Below are 24,917 nucleotides of genomic sequence, written 5' to 3' on the forward strand. Positions count from 1 at the left end.
CTCGGGGGGCCCACAACAGGAGAGTCCTCACTGTCCTGTGCCCTCCCCACCTCTGCTGTCCCAGGGAGAGTGCAGGATCCTGGGCTGTGTCTGCTCGGCACCCGGGGATCTGGGGCCTGTGGGCTGGACCCGTGCTCCCAGGGCATGGCCCCCGTGGCTATTGGGGCTCAGCCACCTCTGTCTGGAGCCCCTGCCTGACCCACTGACTTCTCCCCGATGCCCCAGAGGGCTGTGCACTCCAGCCCTTTACCAAGATGGGCCATAGGTGTGCAGTGAGCTCCCCCCATGCTCCTCCTCTCATAGTGACCCCTGGGGAATCTGGAGACTTCCCTGACCCTCCTGAGGTCCTGACCGATTTCCCTGCTGAGCACTTTTCCATCAGGGAAAATTCCCATGAGGATTTTTAAGTTCCCACTTTTCCAGGGCTGGGCTTTCCTGCTCTGGAGGCTTTCACTCCTCTGCTTTAGCCTCCCCATCTTTTTTCAGTTTATTTTATTCCCTCCCCCACTTTATCCTATTTCATTTTATTTTTATTTTTTCGCCTTCCTACCTTGTTGAAAGTGAAAACTTTTCTCTCTGTAGTGTTCCGGCTGTTCTTTCTTTAATCTCAGGTCGAATTTGTAGGTGTTCAGGATGTTTTGAAAGTTATCTAGGTAAGTTTGTGGGACCAGGTGAATTGAGGACCCCTATTTTTCCACTATCTTCCCCCTCCTCCAACCTTATTCTTCTTAATAGCTCCCTACTTCCAGGTACAGAGCTGTTATGAATGTACTTTTTTTTAAAGATTTATTTATTTATTTATTCAGAAAGAGAGAGGCAGAGAGACAGGCAGAGGGAGAAGCAGGCTCCATGCAGGGAGCTGACGTGGGACTCGATCTCGGGTCTCCAGGAACACACCCCAGGCTGCAGGCCGTGCTAAACCACTGCACCACCGGGGCTGCCCTGAATGTACTTTTCTTCAATAACTGATCCCTTCTAGGTAGCAGTAAGGTAACTTCTGTTTCCACCCCCCCCATCTCCTCATCCTCCTCCTTTCTTCTTCTGAATTCTGTATAATGCTGCATTGAATATCTTTCTATGTGCTTCTTCATGTATATGTTTGAATACTTTGCTACAAATGGAAATGTTGGGTCAGAAATTAAACACAATTTAAAATTTTATCATAATGACCAAATCACTCTATAAAGATATTATGCCAATTTATACTATAACCATCAATATGTGTGAATATCTAGGTTTTTTTAGATTTTATTTATTTATTAATGAGAGACACAGAGAGGCAGAGACATAGACAGAGAGAGCAGCAGGCTCCCTTCAGGAAGCTTCATGTGAAACTCCATCCCAGGACCCTTGGATCATGACCTGAGCCAAAGGCAGATGCTCAATCACTGAGCCACCCAGGTACCCAAGATGCCCAGATTTTAAAAAAATATAATTTCTCTCCTGTATTGGAATTCAAGGCTTAACTATACTCACTTAATAGTTTTTATCAAAGTATAATTAATATAGTGTTATATTAATTTCAGGTATATAATATGATTCAACGATTTGATACATTACTCGGTTCTCAGTTCTCATAATGATAAATGTACTCTTAGTCCCTTTTCCTTATTTCATGTGTTTCCCTACTCCTTTTCTGATAACCACCACTTTTCTCTCTGTACTTAGGAGTCTTTTTTTTTGCTTGTCTTTTTTGTGTGTGTTTTTTTTCTTAAATTCCAAATATAAGTGAAATCCTATCATACATGTTTTTCTCATAATGGCTTATTTCACTTAGCTTTATACTCTTTAGATCCATCCCTGTTGTTGCAAATGACAACACTTCATTCTTTTTCATGGCCAAGTAATATTCTAATATATATAAATAATATATATTCTGCTATATATATATATATCCCATTATATATAAATGATATTCATATATATATCACATATTTTCTCTCTCAAGCTATTATTTAAACTCTAGTTAGTTAACACACAGTTTAATATTAATTTCACATGTAGAATTTAATGATTCAACATTTATGTACAATACTTGGTGCTCATCAAATACAAGTGCCCTCCTTAATCCCCATCACTTATTTATCACATCTTCCCATCCAACTCTCCTCATAACCATCAGTTTGTTCTCTATAGTTAATGGTCTGTTTCCTGGTTTCCTTCACTTTTTTCCCCTTATGTTCATTTGTTTTGTTTCTTAAGTTCCATATGGTATTGTCTTTCTCTAAACTGACTTATTTCACTTAGCATAATACTCTTTAGCTCCATCCATGTCATTGCAAAGGCAAGATTTCATTCTTTTTTTTTTTTTTAAGATTTCATTCTTTTTAATGGCTGAGAAGTATTCCACTATATATATATATATATATATATATATATATATATATATGATGAAGATTGAAAATGACACAAAATATATATACCATTTCTTCTTTATCCATTCATCAGTCGATGGACATCATTTGGGCTCTTTTCATAATTTGGCTATTATTGATAGTATTGTTGTAAACATTGCAGTGCATATATCCCTTCAAATCAGTATTTTGGTATTCTTTGTGTAAATACCTAATAGTACATTGCTGAATCTTAGAGTAGTTCTATTTTTTTACTTTTTGAGTAATCTCCATTACTGTTTATCAGAGTGGCTTTACCAGTTTACATTCCCACTGACAGTGTAAGAGGGCTGCCCTTTCTCCATATCCTCACCAAAACCTGTTGTTTCCTATGTTGTTATTTTAAGCCCTTCTGCCAGGTGTGAGGTGATATCTCATTGCACTTTTGATTTGTATTTCCCTGAAGATGAGTAATGTTGAACATTTTTGCATGTTCCTGTGGTCATCTGGATATCTTCTTTGGAAAAAATGTCTGTTAATGTCTTCTGCTCAATTTTAACTGGATTGTTTGCATTTCAGGTGTTGAGTTTTATAGGTTCTTTATATATTTTGGATACTATCCCTTCATCAGATATTCCACTTGCAAATATCTTCTGTTGTTCCATAGGTTGCCTTTTCATTTTGTTGATTATTTCCATTGCTGTGCAGAAGCCTTTCATTTTGATGAAGTCCCAATAGTTTATGTTTACTTTCGTTTCCTGTGCCTTATATCTAACTTTGCTAGAGCTGATGTTAAAAAGGTTACTGTCTATATTATCCTTTAGGATCTTAATGGATTCCTGACCCATATTTAGGTCTTTCATTCATTTTGAATTTATTTTTGTATATGGTGTAAGGAAGTGGTCCAATTTCATTCTTTTGCATGTGCCTATCCTGTATTCCCAACACCATTTGTTAAAGAGAATGTCTTTTTTTCCATTGGATATTCTTTCCTGCTTTATTGAAGATTAATTCACCATAAAGTTGTTTGTTAATTTCTGGGGTTTCTATTTTGTTCCATTGATCTATGTGTCTATTTTTGTGCTAGTATCATACTGTTTTGATGGCTACTGTTTGTTACATAACTTGAAGTCCAGAATTGTGATGCCTCCAGGTATGGTTTTCTTTTTCAAGGTTGCTTTGCTTATTTTGTGGTTCCATACAGATTTTAAGATAGGTTAGTCTAGTTCTGTGACAAATGCTGTTGGCATTTTGATAGGGATTGCAATAAATGTGTAGATTGTTTTGGGCACAATAGATATTTTAACTATATTAGTTCTTCCAATGCATGATCATGGGATGTCTTTCCATTTCTTTGTGTCATTTTCAGTCTTCTTCATCAGGGTTTTATAGTTTTCAAAGTACAGGTCTTTCACTTCTTTCTTGAGGTTCATTCCTTGGTATCTTATTGTTTTCAGTGCAATTATAAATGAGATTGACTATTTGATTTCTTTCTGCTGCTTCATTATTGGTGAATAGAAATGTAACAGGTTTCTGCTTGTTGATTTTGTATCCTGTGACTACTGATATTGTATGTCAGTTATAACAATTTTTGGTGGTCCTTCATTTTTTCTACACAGAGTATCATATCATCTGCAAATAGTGAAAGTTTGACTTCCTTCATGCTGGTTTGGATGCCTTTTATTCCTTGTTGTCTGATTGCCGTGGTTAGGACTTCTAATCCTATATTAAGCAACAGTTCTGAGAGTGGATATCCCTGTCTTCTTCCTGATAATAGGGGAAAAGCTCTTAACTTTTCTTATCCCATTGAGGGTGATATTAGCTGTGGCTTTTTCATAGATGGCCTTTATTATGTTGAAGTATGTTCTTCCTAAGCCTACTTTGTTGAACCTTTTATCATGAGTGGATGTTAAATTTTGTGAGATGCTTTTTCTGCATCTATTGAAAGGTTAATGAAAAAAAAAGAAAGGCTGATATGGTTCTATTTTTCTTTGATATGGTTCTAATGCTTTCTCCTATTTATGTGATGTGTCACATTGATTGATTTGTGAATATTGAACCACCCTTACAACCATGAATAAATCGCACTGGATTGTGTTGAATGATTCTTTTAATGCACTGTTGGATTTCACTTGGTAGTAATTTACTGAGAATTTTTGCATCTGTATTTATAAGGGATATTGACCCATAGTTCTCTTTTTTAGTGGAGTCTTTATCTGTTCTTGGTACCAGGCTAATATTAACCTCAGAGAATGAATTTGGAAGTTTTCATAGCATTTCTAATTTTTGGAATAGTTTGATAAGAACAGCTATTAATTCTTCCTTAAAAGTTTGGTAGAATTCACTTGTGAAGCCATGTGACCCTGGACTTTTGTTTATTGGGAGATATTTTATTACTGATTTAATATCTTTGCTGGTTATTTGGTCTGTTCAAATTTTCAATTCCTTCCTGTTTTGGTTTTGCTAATTTATATTCTAGGAACTTAACCATTTCAGGTTATCCAATTTGTTGGGATATAGTTTTTCATAATATTCTCTCATAATTGTGTTTCTGTAGTGTTGGTTGTTATCTCTATGCTCTCATTTGTGATAGTATTGATTTGTGTCCTTTGTCTTGTCTTTTTTGGTAAGTCTGGTTAGGGGTTTATCAATTTTATTATTTTTTTTCAAAGAACCAGCTCCAATGATTTCATTGATTGGTTTTATTATTATTATAATTATTTTTTATATCACTTATTTCTGCCTAATCTTTATTCTTTCCCTTCTTCTGCTGGCTATAGGCTTGTTTGTTGTTCTTTTTTGAGCTCCTTTAGGTATAAGGTTAAGTTGTTTATTTGAGATTTTCTTGCTTCTAGAGGAAGACCTGTATTACTCTTTACTTCCCTCTTAGGAACACTTTTGTATCATCCCGAGGCTATGGGCCATTGCGTTTTCATTTTCATTTCTTTCTATGTATTTTTTTCTTCTGTTATTTCCTGGTTTGCCTATTCATTTTTCAGTAGCTTTAATTTCCATGTAGTCTGTTCTTTTCAGTCTTTTTTTGACTTTTTCTTGTGGTTTTCTTCAAGTTTCATAGCATTGTGGTCTGAAAATGTATATGGAATGATCTCCATCTTTTTGTCCTTGTTGAGGCCTGATTTGTGACTAGTATGTTTTTTTTGTTTGTTTGTTTTGTTTTTTATTGGAGTTCAATTTGCCAACATATAGCATAACACCCAGTGCTCATCCCATCAAGTGCCCCGCTCAGTGTCCATCACCCAGTCACCCTCACCCCCTGCCCACCTCCCTTTCCACCACCCCTTGTTCTTTTCCCAGAGTTAGGAGTCTCTCATGTTCTGTGTGACTAGTATGTTATCTATTTTTGAGAATTTCCCATGTGCATTAAAAAGAAAGTGTATGCTGCTGTTTTAGAATGGAATATTCTGAATATATCTGTGAAGTCCATCTGGTCTAGTGTGTAATTCAAAGTCATTGTTTTCTTGTTGATTTTCTATTTAGATGATCTGTCCATCAAAGTGAGGTTTTAAAGTCCCCAACTATTATTGTATTATTATCAATGGGTCCCTTTATGTTTGTTGTTAACTTTTTATATATATTTGGGTGCTCATGTTGGGTGCATAAATACACACAATTGTTATACCTTCTTGTTAGACTTTCCCATTTTATTATGATTTAGTGCTCTATCTTGTATTTTGGTACAGACTTTGTTTTGAAGTCCTGTTTTCTACTAAAATCTTGCTACTCTGCTTTCTTCTGATAGCCATTCATATGATAAATGTTTCTGCATCCTCTCACATTCAATCTGCCAGTGTCTTTACGTATAAAATGAGACTCTTGCCAGAAGCATACAGATGGGTCTTCTTAAAAAATTAATTCTGGGGCAGCCTGGGTGGCTCAGCAGTTTGGCGCCGCCTTTAGTCCAGGGTGTGATCCTGGAGGCCCGGGATCGAGTTCTGCGTTGGGCTCCCTGCATGGAGCCTGCTTCTCCCTCTGCCTGTGTCTCTCTGCCTCTCTCTCTCTCTCTCTTTCATGAATAAATAAAATATTTTAAAAAATTAATTCTGATAGCCTATGTCTTCTGATTGGAGCATTTAGTACATTTAAATTCAAAGTAATTATTGATAGATATGCATTCAGTTCCATAGCATTACTTGCTCTGTCATTGTTTCTGAATATTTTCTCTGATCCATACTTGTCTTTATCACATTTGGCTTTCTAATCAAAGAATCTCCTTTAATATTTCTTGTAGGGCTGTTTTAGGAGTCATGAATTCCTTTAGTTTTTATCTGTCTGGGAAACTCTTCATCCCTCATTCTGTTCTTAATGACAGCCTTGTATATAGAATATTCTTGGCTGCATATTTTCCCATCCAGTCCTTTGGATATGTCATGCAAGTTCCTTTTGGTTTTCTAACTTTCTATACAGAAGTCTTCAGCCAGTCTAATGGGTTTTCCCTTGTAAGTTAAGGACTTCTTTAGTCCTAGTCTATTTCATGTGTCTTTTTTGGAGAAAAGTCCGTTCGTGTCTTCTGCCCATTTCTTGACTGGATTTTTTTTTTTTTTTTGGTTGTTGAGTTTGATAAGTTTTTTTCATAGATTTTGGATACTAGCCCATTATCTGATAAGACATTTGCAAATATCTTCACCCATTCTATAGGTTAGTATTAATTAACTGTTTTCTTTGCTGTACAACAGCTTTTTACCCTGATGAATTCCTGATAGTTCAATTTTTCTTTTATTTCTATTACCTTTAGAGATGCCCAGCAAGAAGTTGCTGCAGCCTAGGTCAAAGAAGTTGCTTCCTGTGTTCTCTAGGATTATGATGGATTCCTGTGTCACATTTAGGTCTTTCATTTGAATTTATTTTTGTGTATGGTGTAAGAAAGTGGTCCACTTTCGTTCTTCTGCATGTTGCTGTCCAATTTTCCCAATATCATTTGTTGAAGAGACTATTTCTTATTGGATGGTTTTCCTGTTTTTTCAAAAATTAGTTGACCATATATGCTAAGTTAATTTCAGGGTTATCTATTCTGTTCCATTGATCTATGTGTCTGTTTTTGCACCACTACCATACTGTCTTGATGACCACAGCTTTGTAAAAGTTTGAAGGGGGAGATTGTGATGCCTACAGCTTTGATATTCTTTTTCATTATTCCTTTGGCTATTCAGGGTCTTTTCTGGTTCCGTACAAATTTTAGGATTTTTGTTCCAGCTCTATGAAAAATGCTGGTGGTATTTTGATAGGGATTGCATTGAATGTATAGATTTCTTTGGGTAGCATAGATATTTTAATAATATTTGTTCTTACAATCCATGAGCATGGAATGTTTTTCCATTTCTTTATGTATTCCTCAATTTCTTTCATAATTGTTCTATAGTTGTTAAAGTAGAGATACTTTGCCTCAATGGTTAGGTTTATTCCTAGGTATTTTAAGGTTTTTGGTGCAATTGTAAATGGCATCAATTCCCTGATTTCTATTGCTTCTGCCTCATTGTTAGTGTATAGAAATGCAACTGAATTCTGTGCATTGATTTTATATCCTGTGACTTTGCTCAATTCCTGTATTAGTTCTAGCAACTTTTTGGTGGAATATTTTGGGTTTTCTACATAGAATCATGTCATCTGTGAAGAGTGAAAATTTGACTTCCTCTTTGCTGATTTGGATGCTTTTTATTTATTTTTGTTGTCTGATTACTGGGGCTAACGCTTCCAGTATTATGTTGAACAACAGTGATGAAAGTGGACATCCCTGTTGTATTCCTGACCTTAGGGGAAAAGTTCTTAGTTTTTCCCTGTTGAGGATGATATTTGCTGTGGGACTTTCATATATGGCTTTTATAATGTTGAGTTACATTCCCTTTATCCTTACATTTTGGAGGGTTTTTATCAAGAAAAGATGCTGTATTTTGTCAGATGTGTTCTCTGCATCTATTAAGAGGATCATATGGTTCTAATCCTTTCTCTTATTATTGTGGTGTATCATGTTGATTGATTTGTGGATGTTGAACCACCCATGCAGCCCAGGGATAAATACCTCTTGGTTATGATGAATAATCCTTTTAAAAGTACTGTTAGATCCTATTGGCTAATATCTTGGTGAGATCTTTGTATCCATGTTCATCAGGGATTTTAGTCTGTAATTCTCCTTTTTTATAGGTCTTTGTCTAGGTTTGGGAACAAGTTAACACTGGCCTCATAAATGACTTTGGAAGTTTTCCCTTCATTTCTATTTTTTGAAACAGTTCCAGAATAATTGAAAGAATAAATAATTCTTTTTTTTTAATAATTCTTTAAATGTTTATTAGAATTTCACTGTGAATCTGGCCCTGAATATTGTTTGTTGGGAGATTTATTTTTATTTTTATTTATTTATGATAGTCACACAGAGAGAGAGAGAGGCAGAGACACAGGTGGAGGGAGAAGCAGGCTCCATGGAGGGAGCCCTACGTGGGACTCGATCCCGGGTCTCCAGGATCGTGCCCTGGGCCAAAGGCAGGCGCTAAACCGCCGCGCCACCCAGGGATCCCTGTTGGGAGATTTTTGATTACTGATCCAATTTCTTTGCTGTTATGGGTCTGTTCAGGTTTTTTATTTCTTCCTGTTTCAGTTTTGGTAGTATAAATGTTTCTAGGAATGCATCCATTTGTTCCAGATTGCCTAATTTGTTGGCATATAGTTACTCATAGTATTCTCTTAGAATTGTTTGTATTTCTTTTGTGTTGTTTGTTATCTCTCCTCTTTTACTAATGATCTTATTTATTTAGATTCTCTCCTTTTTCCTTTTGATAAGTTTGGCCAGGGATTTATTGATCTTATTAATTCTTTCAAATAATCAGCACCTAGTTTATTTGATTTGTTCTACTTTAAATATATATGTATATATATATACAAAAATAAAATTCAATACAGAAAGAAAGCCAAAAAGGATATATCTATATAAAATGTAAATGTAGAAATGAAAGTTAAAAAGACTTAAAAACAAAGAGTTGAGGGGGATCCCTGGGTGGTGCAGCGGTTTAGCGCCTGCCTTTGGCCCAGGGCGCGATCCTGGAGACCCGGGATCGAATCCCACGTCGGGCTCCGGTGCATGGAGCCTGCTTCTCCCTCTGCCTGTGTCTCTGCCTCTCTCTCTCTCTCCCTCCCTCTCTGTCGATCATGAATAAATAAATAAAAATATAAAAAAAAAAAAAGAGTTGATAAAAAAGAAACTATTTGAAAAGAAAAAAAAGAAAAAGAAACAGGAAATTTAAACTGAAAGACTAAAGACGCATGTAAAAAAGACTAATTCTATATACTATTTTCCCCTAGTGCAGGAACTTTTTTCTTTCTTTCTTTCTTTCTTTCTTTCTTTCTTTCTTTTTCTTTCTTTTTCTTTTCTTCTTTTAATATATATATTTTTTAATAAATATATATTTACAATAAATAAATATATTTATATTATAAATAATATATATTTTAATAAATACATACATTATTGAAGTTGTATTTGCCAACATATAGTATAACACCCAGTGCTTATCCCATCAAGTGCCCTCCTCAGTGCCCGTCACCCAGTCATCCCATCCCCCCACCCACTTCCCCTTCCATAACCCTTTGTTTCCCAGAGTTCTGAGTCTCTCATGGTTTGCCTCTAATTTTTCCTACTCATTTTCCCTCCTTTCCCTTATAATCCCTTTCACTCTTTCTTATATTCCCCATTTGAGTGAAACCATATGATGATTGTCCTTCTCTGATTGACTTATTTCACTCAGCATAATATCCTCTAGTTCCATCCACATCAAAGGGTATTCATCCTTTCTGATGGCTGCGTAATATCCCATTGTATACAGAAATCACATCTTCTCTATCTATTCATCTGTTGAAGGACATCTAGGCTCCTCCCACAGTTTGGCTATTGTGGGCATTGCTGCTATAAATATTGTAGTGCAGATGTCCCAGCATTTCTGAATGATCTATAAACTTGGTATTCCACTGAGGATCCTGCTTGTCTTTTCAGGGAGGAGCCTGTTGCACTGATTTTCTGGGGTGTTTGCCTGGGCTGTGTTGTACTTTCCTTGCCAGAGGGCCAGGCTCAGTGTAAGCTGCTTCTGGTTCCTCTTTGTGGCTTTTGTTCCCTGAAGGCTTTCTGGGCCTTTTCGGGAGATGAAAATTAAAATGGCCGCTTTGGATCTCTTGCCCTGGAGCTGAAAGATCACAGCTGGTAGTTCAGTAAACTCTCAGGGATAAGTAGTTTTCACTTGTGTGTGTGCCAAACTCTGGAGATTTCTGTGGTGTGGACCTGCAACCTATCCCACTGGGGGAAAGTGGAGGGCCACTAAGTTTCTGCACTTTGTAGGGCCCCTGCATGGAGAGTGGTTGGATATTCCAACATGCACCTGTGCTGTCCCTCCTGGGATAAGGTGGATGGTCACTATGTTTCTGCCCTTTACAGAGCCCCTACATGGAGAGCAGTTGCCCAATCGCGTGAGGGGTTTTCTGTTTATTGCTAACCAACCCCAGAAACTTGCTCTGATCTCACTGACTGATACTAGTTTCCCAGTCCAATGCTTGGTAACTCTGCTGCATCAGGCATTCCCATTTTTTTTTCTTCTGTGACTGCAGGGATCCTGAAACCACATTTCCCACCTAACATTCTGGCCCACTTTGCCACCTGAGCATCTTTCAGGCAGGGATCTCTCTTACTGGAAAAAAAAAAAAAACAAACATGTAAAAGTTGATTTTCTGCTCTGTGGCTACTTCTCTTTCTGGTAGCTTGTTTCTGGAAAGCCCCCACCCTCCACTCTATATATTCTTATATATCCCCTTGAATTCACTTCTCTGAAACTCCTACCTTGGAAAAAGTAGTCTCTTCAATTCGTAGAATTCCATCAATTCTTTTCTTACATATCAGATTGAATTCATAGGTGTTCAGAATGATTTGATAGTTACGTTCAAGGGATCAGAAGAAATAAGGTCTCCCACTCTTCTGCCATCTTGATTCACCATCAAAGACTTTATTTACTTACTTGAAAGAGAGAGAGCACCAGGGGGATTGGGGGAGTGGCATAGGTAGAGGAAGAAGCAGACTCCCTGCTCATCAGGGTGCTCAATGCAGGGTACAGTCCCAGGACCTGGAGATCATTACCTGGGCTAAAAGCAGATGCTTAATTGATTGAGCCACCCAGGCGCCCCTACAAGCATTTTTTAAAATTCTAGTTCAGACATCTTATGCCCATATTGGTTAAATCGCTGGCAGTGAGTACAATCTGTTCTTTCTTTTGGGGTAAATTTCTCTGTCTTGTCATTTTGTCCAGAAAAGAATACAAGAAAGAAAAAGAAACAACAGTAATAACAACTAGAATAGAAAAAAATAGAAAAAATCAAAAACAAAATAAAATAAGAAAAATTCAGGACGCCTGGGTGGCTCAGCAGTTGAGCACTCCCCTTCTGCCCAGGGTGTGATCTTGGAGTCCTGGGTTCGAGTCCCACATCAGGCTCCCTGCATGGAGCCTGCTTCTCCCTCTGCCTGTGTCTCTGCCTCTCTCTGTGTGTGTCTCTCATGAATAAATAAATAAAATCTTTTTTTAAAGGAAACTTCAAAGAAGAAACAAAACAGAATGAAACAAATAAGTAGATCTTGAGTGTGTTTTGTTCTGCTTATTAAAAGAAACAAGATCCCCAGAAAGGAAAGAAAAACATATATACAAAAATAAAATAAAATAGAGGCAAGATGGTGGAGGAGTAGGGTCCCCACCTCACTTGGCTCCACCAACTTACCTGGATAACTTTCAAATCATCCTGAACACCTACAAATTCAATCTGAGATTTAAGAGAGAATGGTCAGAAGCTACAGAGAGAAGGGTTTTTGCAGACAAAAGTAAAATAAAAAAGAATCAAGTGAGGGAGGGGCCCCGGGAAGAGCCAGGCTAACGGGGTACGGGCGGCAGGAAAGTCCAGCCCAGGAGAAGCGGGAAATTTAAAAAATCAGCACCAGATTCCTCCTGGAGGGAAAAGCACTTAGGGAAATGGGGCAGGACCGTGGGAGGGGCGGGGAAGCCTCCAGATTCCCGAGGTCAGTAAGAGAGGAAGTGCACCCAGGGGAAAGCTCAGCACACACTGCGGGCTGATCTCTGGGAGGCCTGGGCGTGCCGGTGGGGAGTCGGGGAGAGGCCGGGTGGTCAGGTGGGCAGCTCCGGCCGGAGGCGTCTGCACCCCGCGGCCTTGGGAGCCACGGCAGGACCGCGATTCCAGCCCACGGGCCCCAGAACCGAGGGAATCCTGCACACCCCCCCCCCCCCGCACAGCTGAGAGTGGGGAGGACCCAGGGCAGCAAGCCTCCCCTGTCGCTTGGCGCCCTGGAGTGTGCGGGTCAGCACCCCTCCCCGGGAGCACCTGGGCCAGGGCGGACTGGAAGCTGCGGGCGGTTCCCCAGGGGAGCTGGCCTCCGACCGTGTTGGTATTCCTCCTGGTGTCCCCTTGTGCCTGGCGGTGGGGCAGGGACCGGGTCCTCACGGGTACGCAGCTCCCACTGAGCCCAGCACCTGGCAGGGGGTGGGGCATCCCCCCCAGGTACACATACCTGAGAATCAGCAGAGCAGGCCCGCCCCCAGAGACCAGCTGGAAGGACAGAGGAAGAGCAAGTTCTGGACCAAGCAGCGCTGGAAAACTCCAGGGAAAGTTGAGGGATTTACAGTATATGGAACTAGAGGTTCTTCCTTTTTGACTTCGTATTTCTACAATTACAGGTCCTAGATATATTTTCCACTTCTGGAGTCCCTTCAACATAATCAACTTAATTTTGGGAGAAATACAAGATATGTTCTTTTTGTTTTGTGTTTTTTGTTTTCTCTGCCTCATTTTCTTCTACAATGGCAGGAGTTACCACCTTCTAAACATAACCAGCACGCACCCAAACCAAGTGGAATACCATTCTGGTTCATTCTGTGAGATTATATTCTCTCTTCCTTCTCAACTGCCCCCCTCTTTTATCTCATTTATGTTTTGGTGGTCAATGCTGGGGCTCTCTACAGGTATTTCTGCTTTATATAAATTTGGGACTGAGCATCTTCTAACATACAGAACTTAATACACTCAGAACCAAGAGGATCACCCCCTAGGATCCCTCAGATAGACGACATTCTCCCTGCACTACAATTTCGTCACCACCACCATCTCCTAGTAACCCCCTTTTTTCTCCTTTTATATTTTTCTTTTTTTCTCTTTGCTTTTTTCTCTTCTTTTTTCTCTTTTATTTTTTTTTCTTCTTTAAGATTCTTGATCTTTTATTTTTTACCACTTTGTTTTAAAATTTGTTTTTTCACTTTAGTGGTCCTTTTGTTTTATTTCATTCTGATCTTTGTTTTCAATTTCCAGTCTCTGACCTCATCAGAATCATCTAGGTTGAAGTTTACTTAGGTCTTGGTTGATATTCTTGACTCAGCACACTCATACAGCCACTCTGCACTGAGCAAAATGACTAGAAGTACTCACCACAAAAGACAGAATGAGAAAGAGTACTCTCTGCCAGAGTTACAAATTTGGATTACAATTTGATATCAGAAATCCAATTCAGAAGCACAACTATAAAGCTACTGGTGGCTATGGAGAAATCATAAAGGATTCAAGAGACTTCATGACTGCAGAATTTAGATCTAATCAGGCCAAAATTTAAAAATCAAGTAAATGAGATGCAATCCACACTGGAGGTCCTGATGACAAGGGTTAATGAGGTGGAAGAAGGAGTGAGCAATATAAAAGACAATTTTATGGCAAGGAAGAAAAGGACAGCTGAGGAAAAAAATAGAAAAACAATTAAAAGACCATAAGGAAAAGTTAAGGAAAATAAATGACAGTACCAGAAGGAAGATTCTATGTATAATTAGGGTTCCAGAAAACACCAAGAGGGACAGAAGGCCAGAAAGCATCTTTGAACCAATCATAGCTGAGAACTTCCCTAGTTAGGGGAGGGAAACAAGCATTCTGATCCAGAAGATAGAGGAGTCATCCCCAAATCAATAAAAACAGTTCAACACCTAGACATTTATACTGAAACTTGCAAATTCCAAAGAAAGATAAAATCCTTAAAGCAGAGAGAGACAATAGATCCCTAATTTATATGGGGAGAAATATTAGGTTAACAGCAGACCTCTCCACAGAGACCTGGCAGGCTAGAAAGGGCTGGAAATATATTCAGGGTCCTAAATGAGAACATGCAGCCAAGAGTACTCTATCCAGCAAGCCTCTCATTCAGAATAGGAGAGATAAAGAGCTTCCAAGATAGGCAGAAACTGAAAGAATATGTGACCACCAAACCGGCTCTGCAAGAAATATTAAAGGGGACCCTGTAAAAGAAAGAAGAAGTCCAAGGAAACAATCCACAAAAACAGGGACTGAATAGATATTACAATGACACTAAATTCATATCTTTCAATAGTTACTCTGAACGTGAATGGGCTAAATGAACCCATCAAAAGACAGAGTACTGGACTGGGTAAAAAAGCAAGACCCATCTTTTTGCTGTCTACAAGAGATTAATTTTAGACCTAAAGACACCTACAGCCTGAAAATGAATGAGTGGAGAACCATTTACCATTCAAATCGTCCTCAAAGGAACGCTGGAGTAGCAAACCTCATATCAGATAAATTGTTTATCCTAAAGACTGTAGTAAGAGATGAAGAGGGACATTATGTCATACTTAAAGGGTCTATCCAACAAGGAGACATAACAATCATGAATATTTATGCCTGTAATGTGGGAGCTGCCAATAATATCAGTTAATAACCAATGTAAAGAGATACTTAGATAATAATACACTAATAGTAAAAGACTTCAGCACAGCACTTTCTGCAAATGACAAGTATTCTAAGTGCAACATCGCCAAAGAAACAAGAGCTTTAAATGATACACTGGACCAGATGGATTTTGCAGATATATATAGACCTTTGTATCCGAATGTAACCTAATACACATTCATTTCACGTGCACATGGTACTTTCTCCAGGATAGACCACATACTGGGTCACAACCAGGTCTCAACCGATACCAAAAGACTGACTGGGACTGTCCCCTGCATATTTTCAGACCACAATGCTTTGAAACTAGAACTCACTCACAAGAAGACATTTTGGAAGAGACTCGTGGAGGTTAAACAAAATTCTGCTAAAAGACAAATCGGTCAACCAGGAAATTGGAGAAGAAATAAAAAGATTAATGGAAACTAATGAAAATGAAGATGCAACCATTCAAAATCTTTGGGATACAGTTAAACAAAATCCTGCTAAAAGACAAATCAGTCAACCAGGAAATTGGAGAAGAAATAAAAAGATTAATGGAAACTAATGAAAATGAAGATGCAACCATTCAAAATCTTTGGGATATTTCTAAGAGGGAAATAGATTATAATACAAGCATCCCTCAAAAAAATTGGAAAAAACTCAAATACAGAAGCTAACATCACACCTAAAGGAACTAGAGAGAGAGCAGCAAATAAAGCATTCACCAAGAGGAAGAAGAGAGATAATAAAGATTTCAGCAGAACTCAATAAAATAAACACCAGAACTGTAGAACAGATCAACAAAACCAGGAGTTGGTTCTTTCTTTGAAAGAATTAATAAGATAGATAAACCATTAGCCAGCCTTATTAAAAAGAAAAGAGAAAGACTCAAATTAATAAAATCATGAATGAAAGAGGAGAGAACACAACCTAAACCAAGGAAATAAAAATGATTTTAAAAACATATTATGAGCAGCTAGAAGAAGTGGATGCATTTCTGGAAAACCACAAACTACCAAAACTGGAACAGGAATAAATAGAAAACCTGAACAGGCCAATAACCATGGAGGAAATTGAAGCAGTCATCAAAAACCTCCTAAGACACAAAAGTCCAGGGCCAATTGGCTTCCCAGGTGAATTCTATCAAACGTTTAAAGAAGAAACAATACCTATTCTACTAAAGCTGTTCTGAAAGCTAGAAGGGGATGGAGTACTTCCAAATTGTTTTATGAGGCCAGCATCACTTTAATTCCAAAATCAGACAAAGACCCCACCAAAATGGAGAATTGTAGATATTGATCCCTGATGAACATAGATGCAAAAATTCTCAACAAGATATTAGCCAATAGGATCCAACAGTACATTTAAGAAGTTTATTCACCATGACCAAGTGAGATTTATACCTGGGATCAAGTGTGGTTCAACACTCATAAAACAATCAATGTGATAGATCATATCAACAGGAGAAAAAACAAGAACCGTATGATCCTCTCAATAGATGCAAAGAAAGCATTTGACAAATACAGCATCCATTCCTTTTTTTAAAAAGATTTTATTTATTTATTCATGAGAGACACTGAGAGAGAGAGAAGCAGAGACACACACAGGCAGAGGGAGAAACAGGCTCCATGCTGCTGGGAGCCCGACATGGACTCGATCTCGGGACTCCAGGATTACGCCCTGGGCCGAAGGCAGGTGCTAAACCACTGAGCCACCCAGAGATACCCTACAGCATCCATTCCTGTTCAAAATTCTTCAGAGTGTAGGGGTAGAGGGAACATTCCTCAGCATCTTAAAAGCCATCTACAAAAAGCCCACAGCAAATATCATTTTCAATGGGAAAACCCTGGGAGCCTTTCCCCTAAGATCAGGAACAAGATAGGGATGTCCACTCTCACCACTGCTATTCAACATAGTACTAGAAGTCCTCGCCTCAGCAATCAGACAACAAAAAGAAATAAAAGGCATTCAAATTGGCAAAAAAGAAGTCAAACTCTCCCTCTTTGCAGATGACATGAAAGGGTATGTAGAAAACCCAGGCCACTCCACCCCAATATTGCTAGAACTCATCCAGCTATTTGCCAGTGTGGCAGGATTCAAAGTCAATGCCCAGAAATCAGTGGCATTTCTATACACTAACAATGAGACTGAAGAAAGAGAAAATAAGGAATCAATCCCATTTACAATTGCACCAAAAAGCACCGATACCAGGAATAAACCTAACCAAAGAGGTAAAGGATCTGTACCCTAAAAAACTACAGAACACTTCTGAAAGAAATTGAGGAAGATTCAAAGAGATGGAAAAACTTTCTTCAGAGAGTTGGAACATATCATGTTAAGATTTGTATGGAATCAGAAAAGACCCCAAATAGGGGACTATTGAAAAAGAAAACCAGAGCTGGGGGCATCACAATGCCAGATTTCAGGTTGTACTACAAAGCTGTGGTCATCAAGACAGTGTGGTACTGGCACAAAAAAAAAGACACATAAATCAATGGAACAGAATAGAGAACCCAGAAATACCCCCTCAACTCTTTGGTCAACTAATATTTGACAAAGCAGGAAAGACCATCCACTAGAAAAAGGACAGTCTCTTCAATAAATGTTGCTGGGAAAATTGGACATCCACATGCAGAAGAATGAAACTAGACCATTCTCTTCCACCAGACACAAAGATAAACTCAAAATGGATGAAAAATCTCAATGTGAGACAATCCATCAAAATCCTAGAGGAGACACAGGCAACACCCTTTTTAAACTTTGCCACAGCAAATTTATATCTATGAAGGCAAGGGAAACAAAAGCAAAAATGAATTATTGGGACTTAATCAAGATAAAAAACTTATGCACAGCAAAAGAAGTAGTCAACAAAACTATAAGATATCCTATAGAATGGGAGAAGATATTTGCAAATGACAGATCAAAAAAGGGCTAGTATCCAAAATTTATAAAGAACTTATTAAAATTCAACACCCAAGAAACAAGCAATCCAATCATGAAATGGGTAAAAGACATGAACAGAATTTCACCAAGGAAGACATAGACATGGCCGACAAGCACATGAGAAGATGCTCCTCATCACTTGCCATATAAATCAAAACCACAATGAGATACCACTTCACACGTGTGAGAATGGGGAAAATTAACAAGACAGAAAACCACAAACGTTGGAGAGGATGTGGAGAAAGGGGAACCCTCCTGCACCGTTGGTGGGAATGTGAACTGGTGCAGCCACTCTGGAAAACTGTGTGGAGGTTCCTCAAAGAGGTAAAAATAGAGCTGCCCTACGACCCATCAATGGCACTACTGGGGATTTACCCCAAAGATACAGATGTAGTGAAATGCCAGGACACCTACACCCCAATGTTTATAGCAGCAGTGTCCAGAATAGCCAAACTGGGGAAGGAGCCTTGGTGTCCATCGACAATGAATGAATAAATAAGATGTGGTCTATATATATAATGGAATATTACTCAGCCATTAGAATCAACAAATACCCACCATTTGCTTCGACGTGGTTGGAACTGGAGGGTATTATGCTGAGTGAAGGGAGTCAATCAGAGGACAATCATCATATGGTTTCACTCATACAGGGAATATAAGAAATAGTAAAAGGGATTAAAGGGGAAAGGAGAGAAATTGAGTGTGAAATATCAGAGAGGGAGACAAACCATGAGAGACTCCTAACTCTAGAAAACAAACAAGGGGTAGTGGAAGGGAAGGTGGGCAGGAGCATTGGGTGACCTGATGATGGGTTCTGAGCTGGCACTTGACAGGATGAGCACTGGGTGTTATACTATATGTTGGCATATCGAACTCCAATAGAAAATATACCAAAAAAATTAATAAAATAAAATGAAAGGAAAGGAAAGAAAAAAATAAAAATTATAACATATGTGTAAAAAACAAAACTCATCATTAAAAAGTAATTGGAAAAATATGAAAATAACTGAAAAACCGAGAGACTAAAGAATTTAAAAAAAAACAAAACATGAATGCTATATCTGTTTTCTCCAAAACCTAAGGTTTGCATCTCCCTATGTTCAGTACATTGTGTTGGCCAGTTCTTGCTGCTGATGTTCAGGGGGATGGACTGTTGCCTTAATTCTCAGGTGCCCTTGCCTTTGTGGAAAGGTCCCTCCCTTGCCAGGGGGCTGGGGTTAATGTAGGCAGCTCTGCATTGCATTATGTGTTGCTATTTCACTCCTGCAAGCTCTCTACACTGAAGGGCAGCATGTGGATGGCAGTGGCCTGCTCTCTAGCTCTGTAGCTGAAGGTCATGCCCCCACTCCTCAGTGAGTCCTCACAGAAAAGCAGTCAGTCACTCTTGTCTCCTTGGTTTTCATCCAAACTTTGTGTTCACCCAGCCTGTGACCGTTTTTTTTTTTTTCCTCAGGCATGCAACTGAGTTTCAGGTTTCTAAATTTTATAGACTCCTGGATCGTCAACCCATGCCATTTCTCCTAGGGGACAAAGGGGTCTTGCTATGCCTCTGCCTTTTGCTGGGCACCTGTGTGGAAAGCAGTTGTTCAATCATTCAGCTGCTCACAGTTTATGGCAACACAGAGCAGAAAGCTGGTGCAGAAACTCACTGTTTTCAGTGGCCTTCCCCTCTCCTAAGTGTGAGAACTCTGCCACACTCAGGCACACTTGTTCTTTTTGTGACCCTGGGGATCCCAAGACCACGATGTCACACCTGGGATTCCATCCCACACCACCCGAGCACCTTAAGGCAGGCGCATCTCCCACTGTTGCAGACTTCTAAAAGTTCTGACTTTGCACCCTGCAGGTTATATTTTGTGAAAGCCTCCTTAAGCAGGCTCCCTCCCTTTCACCGTATCTTCAGATATATCTTCCTGGATTTAAGTCTCCACAACTCCTACCTTCCAAAAAAGTGGGTGCTTTTCTGCTTATAGAAAGGCAACATTTTTTTCCTCAGATATCTGATTGATTCCACATGTTTCAGAATGACTTGCTAACTCCCTAGCTGTATTCGATGGACCAGTGAAACTTAGGGTCCCCTACTGCTCTGTCATCTTAACTCCACTGGCCTGCTCTACTTGATTTTGATGGGAGTTCTCTGTGCCTCCTGGATCTGGATGTCTATTTTCTTCCTCAGATTAGGGGCATTTTCAGTTACTGTTTCTTCAAATAAAATGTCTGCCCCCTTTCTCTCTCTTCTTTTCTAGGACTCCTATAATATTCATGTTATTACATTTGATGGAGTCACTGAGTTCTGCAAGTCTATTCTTGTGTAATGCTTTCTCTATGCTGTTCAGCTTCTTTAATTTCTGTTACTTTGTCTTCTATGTCATTAATTAATTCCCCTACTTCTTCCAGCCCACTGTACATTGCATCAGGCCGGTTTCCAATCTCATTTATTGTACTCTTCATCTCTGACTTTTTTTTTTTTACTCTTCTCTCTCTGCAGTGAGGCCTCACTGATCTCTTATATTCTTTTTTTTTTAAGCCCAGAGAATATCCTTGTGATTTTTGCTTTAAATTCTCCATCAGACATGTTACTTCTATCTGCTTTGCTTAGATCTCTGGTTGTGAACTTATCTTGTTCTTTCACTTGGGATGAATTCCTCCGTTTGACATTTTATCTAAGGTTTGCCTTATTTTGTATGTTAGAAAAGCCCATTATGTTTCCTGGTCCTGATACTCTCAGGACCCCTGAATGGGTCATGCTGTGTCCAGGGTCTGATGCTTCAGGGAGTGCCTCTGGTTTGTGCTCCATGCATTTGCTTTTGCTCTATTCTTCACACCAGTGGTCTGCAGAGGCTTTCCTTGCCTGCAGTGGGCAGTGCTTGACCCCTGGCCAAAATGGTTTTAACTAAGTGTGCTCTGGTCTGCTTGTTGACTGAGACCTGATACTACTTCCACTAGGACTGAAGTCCTGCAGAACTTTCAGGTCAGGAGACATAGTGTGGGCAGGGTTTCTGCTGGTCTTCTGTAGGTGGAGCCTGCCACATTGTGCTTGAAGCAAGTTTGACTTGGAAGGGTATTCCCACCAGAGTGCAAGGGGTGGGGCTTTGTGCAAGCAAGTTTAGACAACCAGTGGTGGCACTGTGCTGCTTCCAGCAGCTCTGTGTTTATGCTGACTGACAGATGAGGGAAATGTTGCCAGGCAGCTCTTTTGTTCCCAAGATGCATCTGCGAACAATGCCTTTTTGGTCTGTACTTGGAGAAGAGTAAATAATCTGCCCCCTGTGTGCCCTAGGCAATGATCAGAGTGCTATTTCCATGGGATCTGCTACTGAGTTGTTTGCCTGCCCTCTCTCCAGGAGCAGCACAGTGCCCTTGGAGCTCTATCCTAGCCAAGGCAGCTCACCTTCAAAACTGCAGGCTTTAAGCCCCACTGGTTGCAAGAACTCACGAAATTCAGCCCTTCTAGATTTCCAATCCCATACCTTTTGCAAAACATTCTCTTTGTGTGTTCCCCTGTGTGCTCCTCTTTCATTCTTCCCTGCAGCTCTGGCTCTCTTCTTACAGCAGCACCTATGATCTTTTTCTCCCCTCTACCACTTCTCCACATTTCCTGCCTTCTTTGATGTGGCCTGTTCTCTCCCTTTAGTTGTGGAGTTTGTTCTGTCATTCTTCAGATTGATTTCTGGGGATATTTAGGATGATTTCATAGTTATCCATTTATATTGATGAGACAAGATGAGCAAGATGAGCCTAGGTCCTTCTACTCCACCACCATCCTCCTCTTCTTCCTCTCTATTTACTATTTTTTAAGTTGAAGCAAAATTTATGTGTCTGGAAAAAGACTTATTTGCTCACAAATTTGCTTCATTTGAATATTGTCTGAATTATGATAATCAAATGATAACTGTAATTTCTTCAACATGTTAAAATCGTATTTCAAATGATATTACTAATTCTAATTAATACTTTTTCATTTTTATTTTTTTAAGCAAAAAGGAGATAGTGTCCGTTGCTTAACAATGCTTGGTCATTTTGGTTTTGAATGTTTGCCTCATCAATTGGTGAACCGATCTATCCAACAAGGATTCTCTTTTAATATTCTGTGTGTGGGTAAGTGCCTGACTCCTCTTCTGAATTATTAATTTTCTCAAATGCTCATTTCAATTTATCTTAAGTAGTGTAACACTGGTGCTGTTACTTCAAGACTGTGTCTTTTCATCTGTGTTTGTTTCCATCATGTTAGTCATATTACTTAGACTTTTTTCTTTAAATGTTTCAGTGCTCTTCAAAATCTGATGTATCTTTATGTATATATTTTTCTATATTATATTAATGACTGAGTCAAGAGAAGCATGTATACTTTAAAGGACATTATAGTCATTGATGTATTTGAGACCCTTTAAGCCACTTTAAGAGTTAAGAGTGTTACTTCTCAGCCATCTTATGCCCCTAGATAATGTATCTATGTTTATTACAGGAGAAACTGGGATTGGAAAATCAACACTCATTGACACATTATTCAATACTAATTTGAAAGACAAAAAATCCTCGCATTTTTACTCAAATGTTGGACTTAAAATTCAGACATATGAACTTCAAGAAAATAATGTTCAATTGAAATTAACTGTTGTGAGAACTGTGGGATATGGTGATCAAATAAACAAAGAAGCCAGGTTAGTGATTTCTTATTTTGATAATAAAAGATTTTCTTATTTCAAGGAATTTAGTATCTTTGTTGATATTTCCGTGTCTATATCACTCCCTTCTGCCTCTATCTTCACACAGCTTTCTCTGCTACCTTTATATCTCTTTTAAAGACATTTGTTGTTGCATATGAGTACCTAGATAATGCAAGATAATCTTATTTATATACTCTTTACTTTCAAGAAGATTAAGTCCTAGGGTAGCTCTATTTTTAACTTCTTGAGGAACCTCCATGCCATTTTCCAGACTGGCTGTAGCAGTTTGCATTCCCACCAACAGTGTAAGAGGGTTCCCCTTTCTCCACATCCTTGTCAACATTTGTTATTTCTTGACTTGTTAATTTTATCCATTCTGACTGGTATGAGGTGGTATCTCATTACAGTTTTGATTTGTATTACCCTAATGATAAGTAATGTTGAACATTTTTTCATGTGTCTGTTGGCCATTTGTATGTCTTCTTCAGAGAAATGTCTGTTCATGTCTTGTCCATTTCTTGACTGGATTATTTTTGGGGTGTTGCATTGAATAAGTTCTTTGGAGATTTTAAATTCTAGTTCTTTATATGATGTCATTTATGAATACCTTCTCCTATTTCATAGGCTGCCTTTAATTTGGTTTATTGTTTCATTTATTGTTCAACAGCTTCTTATCCTGATGAAGTCCCAATAATTCATTTTTACTTTTGTTTTTCTTACCTTTGGAGATATGCCTTAGAGAGAAATTGCTGCAGCCAAGTTCAAAGATGTTGCTGCCTGTGTTCTCCTCTAGGATTTTGATGGATTCCTGTCTGGATTCACAGTTAGGTCTTTCATCCATTTTATTTTATTTTATTTTATTTTATTTTATTTATTAATTTAATTTAATTAATTTAATTTTTGAAGCTTTTATTTATTTGTGAGAGACCCAGAAAGAGAAGCAGAGGCAGAGACATAGGCAGAGGGAGAAGCAGACTCCCCAGGGAGCCCGATGTGGGATTCGATCCCGGGACTCCAGGATCATGCCCTGAGCTGAAGGCAGACACTCAACCACTGAGCCACCCAGAGGCCCCTTTCATCCATTTTAAATTTATTTTTGTGTATGACATAGAAAGTCACCTTGTTTATTTTATTATTTTTAAAAGATTTTATTTATTTATTCATAAGAGACGAGAAAGGCAGAGACATAGACAGAAGGAGAAGAGACTTCCCTGTGGGAAGTCTGATGAAGGATTCAATACCAGGACCCTGGGGTCATGACCTGAGCCAAAGGCAGATGCTCCACCATTGGGCCACCACGTGTCCCTAAAGATGGTCCAGTTTAATTTTTCTGCATGTGGCTGTCCAGGTTTTCCAACACCATTTGCTGAAGGGAATGTCTTTTTAATTTTTTTTTAAATTTTTATTTATTTATGATAGGCACACAGTGAGAGAGAGAGAGAGGCAGAGACACAGGCAGAGGGAGAAGCAGGCTCCATGCACCGGGAGCCTGACGTGGGATTTGATCCTGGGTCTCCAGGATCGCGCCCTGGGCCAAAGGCAGGCGCTAAACCGCTGCGCCACCCAGGGATCCCGGGAATGTCTTTTTATATTGGATATTCTTTCCTGCTTTGTCAAAGATTAGTTGATCATAACGTTGATGGTCCATTTCTGGGTTTTTTATTCTGTTCCATTTATTTGTGTGTCTGTTTTTGTGCCAGTATCACACTCTTGATGATCATGGCTTTGTAATACAGCTTGAAGTCTGGAATTATGATGTCCCCCAGTTTTGCATTTCTTTTTCAACATTCCTTTGACTATTTGGGGTCTTATCTGGTTCTGTTCAAATGTTAGGATTGTTTGTTCCGGCTCTATGAAAAACGCTGATAGTATTTTGTTAGGGATTGCACTGAATATGTAGATTGTTCTGGGTATGGCCTCTTCCAATCCATGAACAGGGAATGTTTTTCCATCTCTTTGTGCTTTCCTCCATTTCTTTCATGAGTGTTCTGTAGTTTTTAAGGTATAGATCCTTTACCTCTTTGGTTAGGTTTATTCCTAGTTATCTTATGCTTTTGGGTGCAATTGTAAATGGAATTGATTCCTTGATTTCTCTTTCTGCTACCTCACTGTTACTGTATAGAAACGCAATTAATTGGGACACCTGGGTGGCTCAGCGGTTGGGTGCCTGCCTTTGGCTCGGGGCGTGATCCCAGGGTCCCAGGATCGAGTCCCATGTTGG

The 24,917-nt window shown here is 39.0% G+C and overlaps 1 protein-coding gene across 3 annotated transcripts in view; it reads left to right on the forward strand.

Annotated features, from left to right (window-relative positions):
• SEPTIN14 (septin 14) overlaps positions 1-24,917 on the forward strand; it is an 81,472-nt gene that overhangs the window by 7,105 nt on the left and 49,450 nt on the right. For 2 of the 3 annotated variants that reach the window (XM_038562872.1, XM_038562871.1), the window contains exons 3-4: positions 22,007-22,127; positions 22,495-22,690. In XM_038562872.1, the coding sequence (XP_038418800.1) occupies positions 22,007-22,127; positions 22,495-22,690 (317 nt within the window). Of the gene's footprint in view, positions 1-22,006; positions 22,128-22,494; positions 22,691-24,917 lie in introns of those variants that run through there. The other variant, XM_038562873.1, reaches the window with a different exon arrangement.

Source organism: Canis lupus, chromosome 18, assembly GCF_011100685.1.
Source record: "Canis lupus familiaris isolate Mischka breed German Shepherd chromosome 18, alternate assembly UU_Cfam_GSD_1.0, whole genome shotgun sequence".
Classification (NCBI taxonomy): domain Eukaryota; kingdom Metazoa; phylum Chordata; class Mammalia; order Carnivora; family Canidae; genus Canis; species Canis lupus.